General features: G+C 43.3%; 1 protein-coding gene across 1 annotated transcript in view; it reads right to left on the bottom strand.

Moving 5' to 3' along the window:
• The window catches only part of Maea (macrophage erythroblast attacher), a 36,291-nt gene that overhangs the window by 8,557 nt on the left and 7,091 nt on the right, over window positions 1-20,643 (bottom strand). The window contains exons 2-4 of the mRNA XM_028758148.1: window positions 5,618-5,800; window positions 3,675-3,878; window positions 1,363-1,485 (exon numbers count right to left, since the gene is read on the bottom strand). Of these exons, the coding sequence (XP_028613981.1) occupies window positions 1,363-1,485; window positions 3,675-3,878; window positions 5,618-5,800 (510 nt within the window). The remainder of the gene's footprint in view (window positions 1-1,362; window positions 1,486-3,674; window positions 3,879-5,617; window positions 5,801-20,643) is intronic.

Below are 20,643 nucleotides of genomic sequence, written 5' to 3' on the forward strand. Positions count from 1 at the left end.
TACCACTCTGTGTGACTCCCAGACACAAGGCCTCCAGGTTGCTCTTTAGTGTCCTGCCCAGTCTAGAGCTCTAAGCTAATCACAGATCATCTCCTGGTGCCCTGTTACATGGTACTCCCAATTTAGTGAAACTGAGTCTGAGATGCTTCTCTTCCCATCCAATCAGTGTCTGATCGTGGGACCTTAGTGCAGTATGGCTCTCCTGTTGGCAAGAGGAGAGCGTGCATGCATGTTCGCATTCCGATTATACAGATAGTTGCCTGTCACTAGGTACTGTCACCGAGTGTTTCTGGACAACTGTTAACATTCCATTCTATCTGACTCTCAACACCAAAGCAATTCTCATTCTCTCTCCCAGCACTCATTCAGCACCTCAATTTTTCAGGCTTTGCCTACCCAGAATGTCTATTCCTGGTCCACATGAACACCTACAGTCAAAGCTCAGGAAGACCACTCATGGAAGAGTTCCTTCTCTGGGAGGGAGAGAGGGCGGAACTGAGTAGGACAGACTTATGTATCAATTCTGGCTTTCCTTTTTAGGAGTTCCGTACTAACATCCTTTCTTTAAGGGAGCCCTGAGTGGCAGTGAGTGTCATTCTTGGCTGGTGACTATATACACCCCAACAAGCTCAACCAGATGGGTTAAGGCAACACTCAGCTTAGAACACAAGAAATAGGGGCTGGAGAGATGGCTCAGCGGTTAAGAGCACTGACTGCTCTTCCAGAGGTCCTGAGTTCAAATCCCAGCAACCACATGGTGGCTCACAACCACCCATAACGAGATTCGATGCCCTCTTCTGGTGTATCTGAAGACAGCTACAGTGTACTCATAAATAAAATAAATAAACAAATCTTTAAAAAAAAAAAAAAAAAGAACACAAGAAATATAGCTCCTCTGGTGGAGGCAGGGCTATTAATTAAAGCTAACACATTTCTGCTACAAAGCAGAGAGCAGGTTTAAGTTCTGTGGCTCTGTGTTTTACAAAGTATATATTCAGAAGACACTACAGCCCAGAGTTCCACAGCCCTTATCTGACTGAGTGGGGAACCCACAGGCTGCCTTAACTTTAAGTGCAGCAGGAGTGAACCTGCTGTACATGTAACAGGGCTCCATACTTTACTGCTGGCCAAACCAATACAAGAGGCTACTCCTAGGAAGCCCCATTACCCCAATACCCTGAACCCTATCCCAAACCCAACAACTCTGCCTCACAAACTAAAACCAACCCACAAGTCCACAGGCAGGTGAAGCCATGTGGTCCTGGATAGGTCACACAGTTTCCACCCAACCTTGGCACCTCCTCCAACAGAGACCCATCCCATCCATTCCTACCAGGAGCTCAGCCCAGAAAATTCACACACCTTCATCTTCCGGAGTCGGGACTTGTTATCATGGCACCAGGCAAGGCAGGTGGCTGTCTCACGCCTCTCCAAGGACTCCTCCACTTCTTTGGCTGTCAGGAACATCTCGATATTCACAAGGTCCTTAGAGGAAGGGACAGCTCAGGTCACAACATGCCTGTGGCCTACAAGCAGGGCAACTGGTTTCTACCCTCTTCAACCCAGCCTCCCACCCTGAGTTCAGGCTCAGCCATAGTACGCCCCTACATCTGGTCCAACCCGTCTAGAGCACTGCTCATAGACAAGGCAATAAGAGTCCAGGGAACAAAAATGGTTCACAGGGACTGGAAAGCTTACATATGGCAGATGCCTATTGGTTAGGGGAACCAGAACCATCCTGTTGTAGAAAAGGACCAACAAGGAACATAAGCACTACATGCACTTGGACTAGCTCCCAGCAGGGGCTCAGGCTCTCTAAGGTTAACCTTGTCAACTTGATGATATTTAGAATCACCATGGAAATCAATCTCTGCATATATCTATAAGGGATTACGTAGATTAGGTAAACTGAGGTGGGAAAAGTCATCTTCAAATGTGGTTTGTACCATTCCAAGGGCTGTGAGTCTCAAGACTAAAAAGGGAGAAAGCAAGCTGAGCCTATTAATCACCTCTGTACTTCCTACCTGTGTATATACATAGCCAGCTGCCTCCTGCTTCTGCTGCCACACCTTCTCTGGTAGGGTGGACTATCTCCTAGAGCTCTGACCAGTTCACTCTTCCTTCACTAACCTGCTTTTGTCAGGCATTCTGTTGTAGCAACAACAAAAATAACTAATACCCCCACCAAGTCCCCAACATAAGGTACAACCTCCTCCAAGTCCTCAGCAAGGTGTACAAGGCCTCCACAGCCTGTATACTAATGTTTTGCTTTGTCTATTCTGAACACATTTGAAAGTGTGTGTGCGTGTGTGTGTGTATGTGTGTGATACAACACTCTCCCCAGTGCTTCTGCTCTTTAAAGACGGTCAAAAACAGATCATCCGCTGAGCTCTGGAGGATTCCCCCAAGGTCAGGGCCCCTCTACATATCAAGATTAGCAAATATGGGGGCTGGGCCAATGAGATGTATGTACATTACAAGAAAAGCAGGAAAGCTACCTGAAGAAAATGGACATGTCTTCAAATTTTTTTAAAAAATCACACTGATTTATGTATTAGTGGGTAGACACACGGAGGATACTTGCAAGAGTCGGTACTCTCTTTCCACCATGTAGTTCATAGGGCTCAAAACCAGTTAAGTTTTGGCAACAAGTGTCTTACCTCCTGGACCATCTCACCTGCCTAAAAACACAATTTCAAAAGCAAAATTTCTTTCTGAGATGTACTCTAACAAAAACACACTAATAAAAGACAGTTTCTCAAGTAATGAGGAGAATACCAGCACAAAACAACTGATAATTTCTAGCTGAGCCATGTTCAGTATGCTCTGGCCAGGATCTAGAGACCTGATGTTCCTCCTGCCACACTCCTTGGCAAGGGTCTTCGTTATCATCATATCCCACCACTGGACACTACACATGCACGACAATGACCAGGGGAGGGAAGGGAGCTGAAGCTATGGGAAGCTCCTTTCAGGGCACGGCTAGGCAGGGCGTGCAGATAGATCCAGCTGCTGAACATGGTACAGACACAGCCTTTAAGTAAAAGAAATGATAATAAAAATCTGTTTTTTTCCATTTCAAGATAAACAATTTTAATAAACAAACTTGAGTGATGGTGTGAGATAGCTCAGTTGGGTAAAGATGCTTGCCATCAAGTATGACAACCCAAATTCAAGCTCCGAAACTTCCATGGTAAAAGAGAAAATTGATTCCCAAAAGATATGCATGATTGCCCAAAGATATGCAAATTTCCCAAAAAAAATCATCACATGATAAATTTAATAAAAAAAATTTAAAAAATGATGGATTACAAGAAAAAAAATTAGGGTAACCCATGGGCTCAGTGATGCATTCTGTGGTGGCCAAGCACAGGCTGGGTTTTCAGTGTCTCGCAGCAGTGGCCATAACAGTGGTCTGGTTAGGGCAGAAGGCAGCAATACCTTTCCCTGGCCTATACGGCCAAGTCACTGACTCCAGGGAACTCTGTCAACAACAACAACCTCCTGGCCTCCTCAGATGCCACAAGGCTAACAACAAGTTCAAGTTGTCCAAAAACAAGACAACTATATCCTGTGATTGTCACTGAGTGTTGGGCACCCACCACAAGTGGAAACAGAAGGGAGTGCAATGGTGCCCACACCCAGGCAGGGGACTGAGAGTTTGAAAAGCCCACCTCAATGCCACTCTGGCGAGCCAGCTTCACGGCTGTGTTGTAGTAGCCGCAGCGCAGCAGGTGCTCCACCATCATTCTGTCCATGCGCTTCCGCTTCCACATGCTGGCTGCTGCTGGCTGGTCACTGCTGTGCTCCTTGAGGTGCTCAATCCTACGTTTGCAGAGCTTGGCACTTTCATCCTCGGCCTGGATAGACTCTACTGCCTAAGTCACAGCAGACACAGTTGAGCTGGTTCGTTCCATGAACCACACTACCAGCCATGGGAACAAAGTAAGTGCCTCTCCTCTAAATGCCCATGGAAAGATGAGCTCGGAAAAGTAAAAGCTGACGATGGGGTTGGACACTGACGATGGGGTTGGACGAGACACAGAAACAAAGGAAATCCGGGTTCCACATTTGTTTGGGGTGAATTTGAATGAGACAGTGATTACTGAGAGAGCATGACACACCACCGACCACTTCACATGCTTGCCAAGCACACGCAAGGCCTCACTTCACTCAAAAACGTTTACCATAAATATGGATCTTGTTTTGGTTTAAGCTGCATTGTCAGATGCTTAAAGTCTAAAATTTGTTGTCCTCCTTCTCTTATTATTTACTATAAAGTGATTCTTCATTCATTCATTTTGCAACAGGATCCAACTATGTAGCCCTATCCAGCCTAGAACTTGCTATGTAAACCAGGCTGTCATCAAACTCACAAAAACCCTTCTGGCTCTGTCTCCTGAATACTACATGTATCACCATGCCGAGCCTGGTTTTTAAATCCTTTATATATTTCTTTTAAAAGTCAACTTGGTTCTAAGTTAAATCCTAGGTAAAAATGATCTCAATGTGCACTGCCCAACATGGCTGTCATAACCCCGTGTCACTGAATTTCTCAAAGACCAGTGTCACCAAGGAACCAGGTCTCATGTCATTAAGGGTAACTTTCTATAGTCATATAGCTAATAACTAAATGCAAGACAGCACAAGGTAGGCCCCTATTGGTTTTCTTTCCTCAAATGCCACCATCACTTTCTGCCCCTGTCCTTGGCTGCTGCTGAGGCTGTTCTCAGTCTGCACTCTTCCGTCTTACCATATAACACACTAGGTAAGTTCATCTCCATCTGTTGTACGTCTATGAGCCAATGACTTTAGTAGCCCCATCACTCACCCTGTCCTGTCTCTACCCTTCTCTGGGCTCTCTGTCTCAACCACATCAGAAGTCCATAATCTCTAATATATTTGCCCTTCTATTTACACTGTATTCTATACAATCTCTTTGGAACCACTTTCCAAGTCTTGGTATTGAGGTAATACCACCAACCTGGTTATTTGTTTGTGACAAGAGTCTCACTATGTGGCTCTAGTCAGCCTAGAGCTTAGTATGTAGACCAGCCAGCCTTAAACTCATATTGTCTCTTCTTCCCAGATGCTGGGATTAAAGGTGTGTGCCAGAGTGTTTAGCCTGGTTAACTGTTTTTTAATCTGGCATTTTTCACTCATTTGTTTTAAAACTCTAAATAATCTGATACTTTGTTTCCTACAGGTTTTGTTTTCTGGCCCACTATCCTGGGTGCCCACAGTCACTTGTCAAGTCACCTTTCACGTTCAGATAATGCTCCAAGACAGCTGCTGTCCTCTGGCCTTTTCTTATATCTGACTCCTGTCTGTGACTGAGACTGCTAATTCTCTTCTGCTGCCTGAGTTCTCTAACCCCGTTGGGAAGATGTTTTAAAGGACTATTTATGTCTTCAAAGGATCATCCTCAGAGCTAGGTCATTCTGACAGTTCCAGGAAGTTCTAGGGTGAAATATCCGTCTCTGCAAACCCTAGCTTCCTCATGGGTCGGACTTAGGACACTTTCAGTTCTCTTTCTAGCAGCATGAGGCCAGGACATCCCGGCCACAGTTTGCCTGTCTCAAATCTCCTAGCCAGGGCCCACTCCCAGAGGACAAACCTTCCTCTTGAGGACACTCAGCTTCTCCACCACACCATCCAATAGGCTGACCACAGAGTCCACAGCTGGGCAACTACTCAAGGTCTTCTCAAGTTCAGCTACCACCATGGTGACGTGGCTGGTCTCCCGATCGATGTTTTTCTGAGCAGCTCGGAAGCGTTTATTCAATGTCTCATAGGGCACCTAGACAAGAAAAGGCAGAAAGAACCTCAGCCCTGATCTTCAATACATGGATACAGTCCATGCACATGGGCCTCCTTCACATCTGGCACAGGCAGTCTAGGACTCTCGGCTCTCAAAAAAACATCTCACAGCACCCTGACCAGGACTCACAAAGTATGACTAGAGGTAGTCAGAGCCTGGAGGGGAGGCTGACACATAACAGGCACATGATGCCCTGGCCCTCAAACAGTGCTGTGTCACAATCGACAGACAGACAGACAGACGGACGCACACATGCAAGCACGTACCCCTTTATGGACAAAATAACTCCAAAGTTCATGTAGAAAAACAGTTTTAAAAATGACCAAAAAGGAGGTAAGGGAAGGGGGCTTCTCATTTGTCCAGTGGGGAACTGGAGGTGAGGACCACACTGGGCAGGATAATCAGGGTGAGTCCAAAAAGCTTCACATCATTCAGGGTTAATGTGAAGTCGTCATATTTCATGTGGAATTACAAATGAACATTAACACTTTCTCCTCCATGAAAATGTTTTTATCCCAATTGCAAGAAACAAACAAAACCAACCCATTTCCTCCGTGAAGAATGTGAGGAATATGTAAAGAATATGTAAAGAATAGTCAAGTCACAGTGATTTTCTGTCTTCACAGAGAATAACTGCCACACCTCTCTCTCCACACCTCTCTCTCATTTCCTGGTCTCTGACTGTGAGCACAACACAAGTAAGCTATGCCTGGACACCATGCCCCACCTCTGTGGCAGGGTAAGCTACAGCCACAGCTCATATCTCTACTGTCGAGTACTGCTAATGTTAACTGTACTGTACACCCAGTTTGGTCTACACAGAAAGTTCCAGACACTGACCTTGTCTCAAAGCAGCAACAACAAATTCACAAAATGTATCCACAAAGTGTCTTGTTGGTAAGAATGGGATGTTGCTGCTACTGTGAACCATCAGAGGATTACTCTGAACAGACAACTGCATCTAGTAGCAAGCCCACTCTTGGAGCACAATCTCTACAAGATGTTTGCTTACATGTTCACTGCAACATCCCAACAGCAGCCATCTGAGTGTTCACCAACAAATGAATCAAGAAAATGCAGCATACACATATAATCCAGCTTTACAATGGAAAACCCTCCCATATACCAGAATATGGATGAAACCTAAGGAGGTGCACACCTGACCACAAAATGACAAACTGTTTCAGTCCACTGAACAAGATTCTTAAAAAGATCAAGCTTTTAGAAAACAAAAGTAGAATGCATGGTGAGACTCTAATGGCAGAATTTCAGTTCTACAAGATAGAATGTTCCAGAGACCATGAGGGTACACGCAAGGAACAGCACATACTGTACATGTAGCAATTCTAAACTGTGCTTTCACTACAGATAAACAAATAGGTAGATAGACAAACGACAGATAGATGGATGATAGGCAGCTAGACAGACATGTGGCTCAGTTGGTACTGACAGTGCTTGGCCAGCACATAAGAAGCCCGGACTCTGATCCCCATTCATTACAAAAACAGATTCTGCATAGTGGTGGTGCACAACTGGAATCCCAGCACTCACAAGGTGGAAGCAGGGGGATCAGAAGTTCAAGATCAGATCCTCGTTGACTATATAATGAGTCTGAGGCAAAAGAAACCAACTAACACTTTGATAGAATACAAACTGATAAGACCAGGAACTGATATCAATATTTACTATTATACCTGAGCACGGTGGCATACGTCTGTGATTCCAGCACTCAAGAATCCAAGGCAGTAAAATACTGTGTTTGAGCTTGGGCTGCATAAAAATATTCCATCTCAACACCATCAAGATACCAAAGCAAGCCACAACAGAAAGAAATAACTATTAACCTCTTGATCCCCTTAGCAAGGTGCTGGTCTGAGATTAGATATGGATCAAACGAAGGTGGAAAACCCACAAATAGAGCCAACATCCACCCATGTATGTCTAATCACAAGGCCAAAGGAAATGGTAGTTTTTGCAACAATATCAGGAGTAGGAACTCCCAACCAAGCCATGCCTCCTCCATCTACCAAGACCACCCTGAAACAGATCACAGACCTCAACATAAATGCTGAAACTTCCTGTAAATCATCTGAGGAAGAAACAAGACATTGTCATGACCCTGAAGAGGACACAAGCTTTGTAAATTACACTAAACACACAAACTATGAAAGAAAACTCATCATTAATGGTCTTTACCAAAACCAAATTTCTGTCCTGAAGACAACCACCTAAGGAAAGAGAATAGAATCAAATACTGGAAGGAAGCCATTAGAAATGTATATATCTAACATGACCCCTTCCAAGGAAAATATGGAATGCCTACAAAAAAAATTAAAATTAAGATACCAAAAAACCCATCATCAAAACAAGTCAGAGAGCTCAAAAGAAATGCCTTCCATGACATGTTGTCGAAGATCTACAAAGCTGCTTGTCACCAGGAAATATAAAAGAAAATGGACAGTGGTTATTCTTAGGTATCACCTTGATCAGGCCACAGGTGCCCAGACTTTTGGCCAAAGACTTTGGATGTCTGTGAGCATGTTTCTGGATGAGACAGTGAGCCAGTCCTCAGTAAAGCTGATTTCCTCTTTGGTGTGGGTTTTGTTCCTCCAGGTGAAGAACCGGAGCGCACAAGTCAAGACCCCCATGTGTATCCAGCTAGGATGCTGCTGCTGCTGTCAGTCTTCTGCCTTATCATACCTAGGTCTTAGATCTGCAGATCTTTGGATTAGAACTCTACCATGGACCTCCTTTTTCTGAGAATGTACCATGCCCTGGTTTGCCTGGCATCTTGGAATTTCCCTGCCTTTAGACTCCCATAAGGCAATTTCCCATTTTTAATATTTCTATAAACACAGCCTATTGATTCTGGTTCTCTAGAGAACTCTGGTTCAAAGAACAATTCAATCAAGCTGAGAAATAGTTGACCCCTGTTGGCACTTGAATAATTCTAGGCAAAGTTAGGCAGTTTCTCATGGAAAGAGAAGAGACTCCCATCAGATGATGCAGTAACCCCATCCTTGAGAAAGGAAGAGACTGCCCAGTTCAATGCTCATCAATAGGGAAGAGACTAAAGAAGCCACAGTGCCCCATCCACAGAAACCAGATAGACTGCCAGTCAAAGGGACCAACTACTGCTGTATAAAGGAGTAGAGACCAGGCTCATACCTGCATCCACAGAAGCAAGCTCCCTGGGAAGCATTTCTCACACAGACCAACTAACAGCGGGATTCCTCTAGGTACTGCACACTCAGCTGCGTCTGGCAATGTGTGAGGCATCCAATTGCCTCAACTGGGTATGGCTATGAACTATGGTTTTTGTAAGGAAACAAACAAACAAACAAACACACACCAAAAGAACAACCCTATCAATATACCAAAAAGGAAGAAATGAAGGAGAGGAGGAAAAAAGACACAGGAAATGGGACAAATTAGACAGTATGGCTAAGTCCATGGCATTACCATTATTATAAATCCAGTCAGGAAAAGAGAAACCTCACAACAAGTGCCTACTTGCCCTTTTTTTTTTTGAGACGGGATTTCATGTAGCCCAAGATGTCCTTAAACTCATAATCCTTATGCCTTGGCATCTTAAGTTCTAGAATTATAGGCATATACTACCACGACTAGCAAAACAACTGCTTTCTTTTTATAACCAACACTGGAAAACAGAAATAAAAAAAAAAAAAAGCTCACTAACTACCAAGAACTGAGCTCCAGGTTTGACCCTCCAGTATCATAAAGTAAGACGTCTATAAACAGCAAAGCACCATGAGACCCACAGCATTGGTTATCATGATAAAAAGTTAAATAAAGTCAGGCCCAGCAGTATATGACTGTCATTCTAGTCACTCACAGCGCTCAGGCAGGAAGATCATAAATTTGAGGCTACTCTGGGCTACACAGCAAGGCTGTCTGCTGGGCCGGGAAGCGAACCACCCCCCTTTCCATATAGGTGTTCTCTGTGTAGCCCTGGCCGTCTTGGAACTTGCTCTGTAAACCAGGCTGGCCTTGAACTCATACACATCAACCTGTCTCTGCCTCCCAAATCCTGGTATTAAAGGTGTGGGCCAACACCCCGCGATGAGGAAGTGAAATTTGTTCTTAATATATTTTAATTCAATGAAATCCAGACATTTTAATTTAGATATACAATCAAATTATGTTTTTCCCCTCTTTATACTGTCTTTAAAAGCAGAGTCCTCTTAACTCAGAGCATATAACATTCCCAGTGTTCATAGCTTCCCTGACTGAGGATAGTACACACATGTACTGGGTAACTCCTCACTGTCTGGGACTCATATAACTGTGCAAGGACCACCACATGTGGAGCAGACGTGATGTGAGCCTGGCTTCTTGACCCCATCACCCCACAGATCTACTCTGAAAACTGCTTATTATGCAGAGCTGTATACCCCAGCCAAACAACATCATCTCGGCATGCTGTACCTTTTTCAGTTGCCAGTAAAGCTAAACCTTACAAATTAAAAAAAAAAAAAAAGGAATATGTTATTTTTATTTATATAATTCACAAACTCTAACTCTCCCTAAAAGGTACTACTTAAAAGATTTTAGTGTAATTGCAAGACTATGAAGTCATTACTACTATCTACTTGAAAAGTGTTTTCATAATCATGTCATGGCCATCCCTCAAGACACAAGTACCCAGACATGACTCCCTCCCTGTCTCTGTTCTTGAAAGTTCACACAACTGAAACCTTAGGTTATAGACACTTTTCCCTGACCTTTGGCTTAATGTTGTTTCTGAAAATGATCCACGATGTAACCACGATGAACCAGTGTTCTGCTCTGTCTGAATGCATAATTCTGTGTTAATAACTCAGTTTATGTACACAAATTGAAACCACATATACTTTGGGGCCATTATGAGTAAGGCTTTTGTTCCTTGTACGGACAGCAACTACCCAATAAATACCTAGGGTGTTTTGAAAGGTAACACGACTGTTTTTCACTCCCATCAATGGTGTCTAAGGGTTTACAATTTCTCCACATCTTTCTCCTGCAGCCATTCTAGCAGAAGGAAACAGTACATCCCAGTGGCTTTCATTTCCATTTCCTTGATGACTACAGATGCTGAGCACTTACTTGCCTCTGTGCTCTTACTGGGTATCTGTGTATCTTTTCTGGAGAAAGTCTAAATTGTTTTAGGTTTTAGAATGCATGTAGATGCAAATGTGCCAGCATGTACAGTCCAGAGGCTGATGTTAATGGTGTCTTCTTAATCACTCTCCTTTATTTATCAGGTCAGGCAGGGTCTCTTGCCCAATCCAGAGTTTGTCAGTTTGGGTGGTCTATATAGCCTGTTGCCTGTTGTCTCAGACTCTAGGACTATAGGTAAGCTGTAAGTAAGCTACCACATCACGGTGTTATGTGGGTTCTGGGGGTCTGAACTCAAGCCCTCAAGCTTGCATGGTTGACATCTTTGCTTTATCTACTATGCTTGCTCATTTTTAAAATTTAAATTATTACTCAACAGTAGTAAGACTTCTTCATAGACTCTAAATACTAGCTCTTACCAGATAGGCGATTTGCAAATGTTTCTTCCTATTTTGTAAGCAGCTCTTTCGGTCATCTCAGGAAGCTTACACAAACAAGCTTTACTGTATGAAATTAAAAAGGTTACAAGTCTCAGAGCAAGGTACTGGCAGAGCTGAGCCTGGCAAAGACTCTTTTGCTGGTGTTTATGGTCTCACATTTTCTTTCAGTATGCATACAGAGGAAGATGGCTCAGTGGGTAAAAGGATTTGTTCCCAAGCCTGATCATCTGAGTTGGATACCTGGAACCCATATTACAGAAAGAATACTGAATGATGTTCTCATCTCCACTCATGCATGCCCACACATGTGCACACAAAATAAACAAATGCAAACAAACAACAAAAAAGCCCACATTAATCCAGGTTGAGATTAGTGCTGCAAAGATACAGTGCTTGATAAACATGCATGAAGCCCTATGCTCCATCCCCAGCATCACATAGAACCAAGCATGGTGGCATATGCCTGAGTGCTTGTATTCAAGCACTCAGAAGGCGGAGAGCAGGAGAATGGAAGTTCAAGTTCAGCTGATAGTAGAACACATGTGATATAGCAGTAAACTGGGAAGTGATACAGGCAGAAAGCTTTAAGGAGAGATAGGGAAGAAAAGGGGCAGGGCAGGGTTAACCAAAACTGAGTGTGTATTAACAAGTCATATGAAAACCTATTTTAAACACTGTAATAAAATTAAACACTATAATTAAACACTGTAATAAAAATCTTTTTTAACAAAAAAAAGTTTGAATGTAGTCACTTTGCACAGGTGAATAATATTGCTCCCAAAGCCATAGGTTATTAAGTGAAAACTGCAGTGCCAGATGTGGGATACCTCCCAAGTTGTTGGGCAGGGAAGTCCCAGAGATCCCTAAACAGGCTCTATTGGCATTGCTCATGGTTGTCAATCAGATTGGATGGTAAGACTCCATTGCTGAAAATACCACATACTCTGGTGGCAGAAATAGAAAATCAAGATGGAACTGAGCTAGAAGCTTCCTTCTTGCTGGCTAGCTTTCATAGTGCTAGAAGGTACTACACAGCCTGCTTGCTAAAAGAGGAAAAATAGTCATCAATAGACTTACTCAACTGTGGAATCCATGTGCTACACTACCAACCCCCTTTCAGGAAGATCTGACCACTGTTGCAATAGTGGTGTGAATGTTAGCTAGAATAACTAGCCATTTTCTGATTGGATTTTGGACCCACTATACAGAAGGAATTGACATTTGGTACTCTAAACCTGGTCAAAAGTTTATGGCTGGTTCCCTAGTGGGAAACTTATTTGCTGTCAAGCTTCCTTCTAAGTATATGTAACTATAGACAAGCACTGTTCTCAGTCCTGCACAAGCTTCTCTTTCTAGCTAGCAACAGTTAATGCAAAGACTCATAACTGACCAAAGTGCTGAGAGAGAGTACATGACTGTTGTGTGCTGGGCCCTAAATGGGACATCTGTGTCACCCCCTCCACAGTTCAAGGAACACTGAAGAGGGAGTAGAAAGAATGTAAGAGTGCTGTGCTTACCTGCACAAGATGGGGCCCATTAGTATTCCATCATGGATTGGGAAGAGGCTCATGAAGCCCTACCTCTTCATGAGGAGCTACTGGCAATTAGAGGTTGCTGCAGGAGTGGGTGTCACTTTCTTCAGTGGTATAGCCACGACTGCCTATGCTCCGGTAGATAATTCCCACCTATGCTCAGGCAAGCAACTCTAAATTAAACCCACTGGTTCACAAAAATATAAAACAAAATAAGTAGGGGGACTTGTTGAAAAGATAGGATAAGAGCAACTAAGAGGGTAGTGGGTGAAAATGGACATACACACATGGGGACACACACATACACACATACACACACACACACACACACACACACACACACGGAGGGCTGGAGATGGCTCAACAGTCACAAACATTTGCTGTACCAATGTGTGGTGGCTCACAACTGTCCCTATCCAAGTTGTAAAGAATTCCCCCACTCTCTTCTAGACTCCACAGACACCAGGCAAAGATGTGGTATACTTACATAAATACAGGCAAGATATTATTCATACACATATACATAACATTTCAAAAATGTTTAAAAATTGCAAATTGGCCCAGCAGTGGTGATGCACACCATTAATCCCGGCACTCAGGTGGCAGAGGCAGGCGGATCTCTCTTGAGTTCAAGGACAGCCTTGTCTGTAAAGCTAACTTCCAATACAGCCAAAGCCACACAAAGAAACCCTGTCTCAAAAACAAAAACAAAACTAGACAAACAAACAAATGGCAAATGGATCAAGGGATTAAAATAAAACTTGAAAGAAGTATGTTTAAAGTAAAAATGCAAAACTTAAAAGATGTCACCATCCTTGGACTTTGTCTGAGCACATTTTAGGACCAGCCTGAACTGCAGGAGACTCTGTTTCAAAAATACAAAACCCTAAGAACCCTAATATCATCACTGGGGCTCTGTCCCAAATCCAACCAACTCTCAAAGGCCATAGCTTAAGGCCTGGCCCGTATCCAGGACAGAGATGGACGCTCTCCGAAACCAGTCTTCTCAAGCTCATGGCTTCCCACAGAACAGCCTTTTACCCAGGCGTGTGCTCAGGGGTTGAGAATCCAGACTAACTCAAGGTCAGAGTTATCTTTTACATTGTTCTAGCTTTCTAGAAGGTTTTTAATTTTAGGTCTTTTTCATCTAGTTCTTTGACTTACTTTTAGTTTTTGTGTATGATGTGATGTAGGGATCCAACTTCACTTTGTATGTGAAAACCCAGCTGACTCAGCAAAAGTGTTAAGTTCAAACTGTAAGGTGTTGGGTTCAAACCTCAGCAATGCAAAATAAATAAATGCCTACCCCCAATTTGGGTAGACTGGTCTACTGTTTTGCTAGTATCACCTGGTCACACCTCCACAAGGAGTTTTGAAACCCAAGACTCCAAGTTCTAAAACCACTATCTATGATGTTATCTTGGCTAGTTTGGGTTCCTGACTCATTGTGGATTTACAAGCAGCTTGCCAATTTCTGGGGATTGGGGGGAGCCAGCTGAGATTTTGATGCAGCTCACACTAACCCTGCGAATTACTTCAGGAAGTAATGCTAACCGAACAATACTGTTTTATTCATACATGTTGTATTACTTTTGTGCTACAGTAAATCAAAATTACTCATGTTTTTAGGCTGGTCACTTCTAGGGTACAGAAATACAGCTTATTTTTATATACTATTTTTGTACTCTGCAACACCGATGAACTATTCTGTGTGTTGATGTGCATTAGGTGGCCATGATCATGTCATCTACAGTCTTACTTCTTTTTTTCTGATCTGGAAGCCTTGGCCTCCTTGTCTGCCTGCACTGGCTACAACCTGCAGGCCACAGGTAAGTGTCAGTGGTGAGGAGGGGTGAGAGGTGCTGCTGACCTTAGGGGAAGCCTTCATCTCTGACCCTTAGGTATTATGTTAACATGCTTTTTTTTTTTCTAGCCCTTTATAAGGTTGAGGAAGTAAGTTGATATATTTTTGCCTTTAATAGCTGTTACTTTGTCAAGTGCTTTTCCTGAATTTATTTAGTTGGTAATGTGGTTGCTGTCCTTTATTCCAATAGTATGTGCATTATACTGATTTCCACAAGATAAACTAACTTTGCATTTCTGGGGTAATTTTCATTTGGTGTTTTGAGGAGTGTCAGCCCAGACTAACTACAGACTTCCTCATCTGACTTTCCTGCTTCTACTTCCCAAGTGCTTGGATTACTAGCCTAGCTTAGATTTAGAAATTGCCAAGGGCTTTAGCATGTAGTTATTCATAAAGAACACTGGTCTACGGTTTTCATGTGTTACTGTCTGATTTTGCTATGGATAATACTGGGCTCACAAAAATAAGGTAAAAGGTGGTCTCTCTTCCTTACTTCTTAGAAAAGTTTGTGTAGAGTTGATGTATTCCCTTTTAAACTGTCTAATGGAATTCACCAGTAAAGCTATCCAGTACTGGGCTCTTCTAGGCAACTGGGAAGTTTTAAACAACTGCCTTTGCATACTACAGGGTCATTACAGGTTTCACTTTTTTAGGTATAAAAATGCACTTTGTGTAGTTCAGTTCGATACATTTCCCCTTTGACAACATATTGTACCCCATCAGCTCTGTACAGACAGAAAAGGTCCTCCTCTTTCTTATGCATTTGAATCAATTCTTATATTTGGAGGGTTCTTTAGAAGACTATATTTGAGTTTCAATTCAGTCTTATCTACTTGTGCCAAATATTTAAAATTTTACACTTAGTAGACATACTTGATATCTCTCAATGTGTCTGGACAGAAGCAGGAGTCAGTGACAATTTTTCTTTTTTTAAAAAAATATTTACTTAGTCTAAGCATTTGAGAGGCAGAGGCAGGAGGACCTGAGGAGGCCAGCCTGGTCTACAGAACAAGTTCCAGGACAGGTAGGGCTGCAGAGAAACGCTGTTTCAAAAAACCAAAACCAACCAAACAACCAAACAAAGATTTATTTACGTATGTTAGTGTTTTGCCTGCACGTACCATGGGCATGCTCACTGATGGCTGTGAGCCACCATGTGGGTGCTGGAAACCGAACTCGGGTATTCTTAACCTAAGAGCCATCACTCCAGCCCCCATGTGATAACTCTTATTTAAAGTCAGGCTCTCTCTAGTTAGCTGTTGTTGCATTCACCAAACATCCTTGTTTCCATCAGTGAAACCCCGTCAAGTGCACATGATCTGGTGAGACCTGAAAGAAGCAGCTGCTCTTCCACCTGCCAAGCAGCACTCTCTTATGATATCGTGTACTTCAGGACCTCTTTTCTTCAAGGTGTCTCCCATACTTGCTTTGAGTTTTCTGACATTATCTGCTGAACACTCCCTACCCCTGCTGTCATGGCCAAAAAAAGGTGCTTCAGCTTGTCACTGTTTCTAGCCATTTCCACCAGTACAGGAAAGAAAGAGGTTTTTTGCTTTTTTTTTTTTCTGACAAAAGGCATTTACTGTTCATAATTAAAAAGCCTCAAAGGGACTGGAGCAATAGCTCAAAGGTTAAAAGCACTTCGCTATTCTTCCAGAGGACCTGAGTTCAGTTCCTATCACTCATTTGGTGGCTCCCAGCCATCTCTAGCTCCAGTTCCAGGGAACCCCCATGCTCTTTTCTGACCTCCATGGGTCAGAAAATATATATACACACATGCAGGCAAACACTCATTCACATAAAATTTATCAATCTTAAAAAAATTATCAATCTTAAAAAAAAAGCCTCAGAGTAACTCTCCTAAGCATTTTCTAAGAAGCCGACCATACCTTCTGAGGAGGGGCTGGGCCCCAGAGATGCATGTAACAGCATCTCTAGCAAATCACAGATGTTCTGTGCTACAAAAGCTTGTGCCCCAGGTATGGCCACACCATGAAGACAGACAGACAGCAACAGCCTAAACCCCTACTTCAAATGGACTTTTAAAAACTCCATGTTTTAAAAGTAGTCTAATTCTAGGAAGCCATAATACAATGTGGCTGACAAAGGTCGAGATGGAAGGAAGGAGAGCCAACAACATCACTGCTCCTTTTCCTAGGCCCACCTTCACATCCATCTTTAACCCACTGGTCACATGAAGACTTTTTTATGCCAGCAGTCCATTGGAGAAAAACCCAAGCAGAGAAACACACAGACAGCGCACAATGCAGCATAGCACGCACTGCTAAAGCTGACATGGCATGATACCAAAAGGCACCACAGCCAGTCTCATGTGGTCAGAAGTCTTCATCCTTGACACAACTCAGTGACTCAACCTATGGCAAGCCTTAATGCACCAGTGATACCTCACACTAGTGAGCTTACTACTCTCAGTCTGTAGGTAACACAGAGCCCACCAGCAGTCCCAAGTACTGGACTTGGGGTGAGGAGGGTTCTGCTCTTCTTGGCGTCTCCCTTGTTCTAAGTAAAAAGCACCGTCCAATGTACAACATGTACCAGACATCATTACCACCTCCACACAGAAGCAAGACACTCAATGCTAATGCCTGTCTTCCAACAGCTGTGCCCTTTCTCAGGCTCCTTCAGTATCACCACTGCCAACCCAAGGTTCACCCTGGTCACTTCTTCCAATTGGCATGTTGTTGGGGACAGACATCTCCTCAGGATAAGATACAACTGGGCACTGATGGTACAAAAGGCAGTGGTTGAGCTCAGTGCCTACTGCACGGTCAGCTAACCACTAAACTTTATTTTAAAGTTTTGCCATTGTTTTAAACGTGTATGGGTATTCTGTCTGCCAGTATGTGTGTGCTTGCCCTTGGAGGTCACCAGAGGGCAGATTGCCTAGAACTGGAGTTACAGATGATTTTTAGCTGTCATGTGGGTACCGAGAATTGAATCCAGTAGTCCTCTACAAAAGCAAGTGCCTCTGTTAAATCATCTCTCCAGCTCCCCACTAAACTTTCCCATCAGTTGTACCTAACTTCTACTTCATTATTCATTATAACCTGTCACAGGGTCCTGACCAGCTATAAAGAAATCTATCTTCTATCTGGAGAGGGGATGAGGACTGGGAATATTAATGAACATTTGTATGTTTGGAAACTGGCTTCCTATATGAAATGCAGGAACTCAGACAACATCCACTGAAGGTCCTTCACAGCTGTCTACCCCACTAGCTTTGTCTTGCTCTTCCCCAGATGCTGTTTGTTCCACTCATATTGAGCATATTTAGACAGGTTATATTCACTCATCCTTCAGCCTATGACCCCTACTCTGTCTGGACTACTCTTTAAAGATTATTCTTATAACTTCTTACATGCATACATGAAATATGATCATATTTCATTTTCATTTTTTTTTCTTTCATCCCTCAAACCTAGTAAACCCAATTAGTGCTGCCCATATGTGCATGGGCATGGGGCCGTCCAATGGAGAGTGGAGAACCTACAAAGAAGAATGCTTCTTCACCAGGAACTATTGACTGCCAATGGCTCCTGAGTAAAAAGTTGGGACCTCAAGAGTTCCTCCTCACCTATGCTAGAAGTTTGAGTCTTTGATCTTCTGCAGGCCCTGTGCAGGTAATCATGCTGTTGTGTGCTGATGAGTGCCTCTTGATGTTCTCTGAGCCTTATGCCATTGCACTGGTAGAATGGCCAGTATAATACTTAGAATTACCTTTACCCTTCAGCAGAGCTTCCATGAGCAACACAGTGCAGTGAAGTACTGGCTGTAGTAGGAGAGGGCAGAAAGAAGCAGAATTGCCATTTCAGTATGTGACATGAATGAGAAGCCAGGAGATAGGACAGAGGGCCGAGAGAGACATCTGCTGTTGTATAGTAGTCAAGGAAAAGGCATCATGAAGAGCTGGGCTGACTCCTCTTAAAACTCTTGATCTTTACTTAAGGAACCACCAGGCAAACCACATAACCTATGAACTGTTAGCTATCTGCAAAAGGACATGGTGAATAGAACAAGCAACCACCTGGGGGGCCATATCCACTTGGCAAAGCTGAAACCACACTCATTCACAGCAGTAGCAAGTAACAGGGTAGGGGCTCCCATTCAGGTGTTCATAAAACACAGCCAAGAACAAATGCAGGGTCAAAGCTTCCTCCGAATTCTGGCCCCAGTGGCTGCCCTTTACTGTAGGAGGAAGGTGGGAGTTGGTTGTAGAGAAGGCAATTAAGTTGAAGCCTAAACCAAGGTAGCAGAACTCAGCACTCAGGCATCCAAAGCAGTAAGATTGAAGAATTCAGGGCCAGCCTGGGCTACCAGTGACCACACCTATAAAGAAGAATGAGTCTATTTCCCCCAGCAGCAGCTATCACCTGCCATCAGTTCCTCAGTAACAGGATGGGATCTCAAGAGTTCCTCCCCTATCCACACTGCAAGACCCTGTTTCAAAAGTAACAACATAAAGAGATTTAGAAGTTTCACTTTAGGGGCTGGAGAGATGGCTCAGTGGTTAAGAGCACTGGCTGCTCTTCCAGAAGACCCAGGTTCCATTACCAGCACCCACATGGCAGCTCACAACTGTCTGTAACTCTAATTCCTGGTCATCCAACACCCTCGCACAGACATACATGCAGGTAAAACACCAATGCACATAAAACTAAAAAATTTAAAAATCATTTTAAAAAGATTCCACTTTAACCATGCTAAACTAAGCACCTTACAGAGTTCAAGGTAATGATTTTCAGGCTCCTGGAGCAGGGTTCTAGGGCATATCTGCCGTGTGGATAGAGAATCCTTTTACTCCACAAGACTCATGTGATCACCAAGAACACAACTACTAGGGTCAAGCTTGGGTGCTGTTCCAGTATTCTGCAGATAGTTCAATAACGAAGAGTGAGAGTTGGCTGTGAGCCTGGGAAAGCCAAACAGGAATGCACCGCAAGACTACAGAAGTCACTAGCTTCGAAAGGTCAAGATGAACACCCGGATACCTGTTAGCAGGTTGCTGTGAATGACATGTGGTCAAAGGGTTTGAGCAGCCCTATAAGGCTGCCCAGTGGCCCCAGCAACAGCATGGTCATGGGTAATGTGAGGCTACTCTAAAGACAGTTCTCAGAAAAAGAGAAAACGTGACACTTTGCTCACTGGATAACTAGAAGGCAGCCATTATTTGCACATCTTTTAATTATTAGAGACGAAAATGATTTATTTCCAGTCACCAGAACAAGGCAATGAGTATAGACAAACAGGTCACAAATGAAAACCCAGCCATGAGCACAGCCCATGAGGAATGGAACAAGCATAGGAGTTTAAGGTGAATGAAAAGAGTAATACATGAAACAGCTCTTAGATGTAAGGGACCCTCCATGTGAGACATCAGGGCCCTCAGAAGTGGGAAGAACTGCTGGTCCAATGCAGAATCCACAGAGATGGCTGACTCTAGGCTGAAATTTATCAGTAAGAATGTCGGACCTGCATGGACAGGAGGTTGATGTTGCAATCAGGCACGAGCAGGTTAGAAGATTTAAAGAAAACTGATTCAAAGGAAACAAAGAAGGGATGTTCCTGGCTAGAAAAGCACGCTGGAATCTAGTAAGTGAACAAAAGTAACACTAAGTTTTAAGGAATTTTCCGACCAGACAGTGAAGAATTTCATTTGGCCAATGGCTGTTTATCATGACTCTGTGCCAGGTACTTGGATGTGCAGGGATACAGGAGTGACCAACACATACTCTAAAGGCGATGTCAATTAGAAAGATAAGAGGAAAAAAGGTCACAAGTGTAGGTAATTCCATTTAATTGTTAATACTATAAAGAAACAAAAACAGAAGGGGGTAGGAGGCTAGAGAG

Source organism: Grammomys surdaster, unplaced genomic scaffold (assembly GCF_004785775.1).
Source record: "Grammomys surdaster isolate TR1022 unplaced genomic scaffold, NIH_TR_1.0 126187, whole genome shotgun sequence".
NCBI lineage: Eukaryota > Metazoa > Chordata > Mammalia > Rodentia > Muridae > Grammomys > Grammomys surdaster.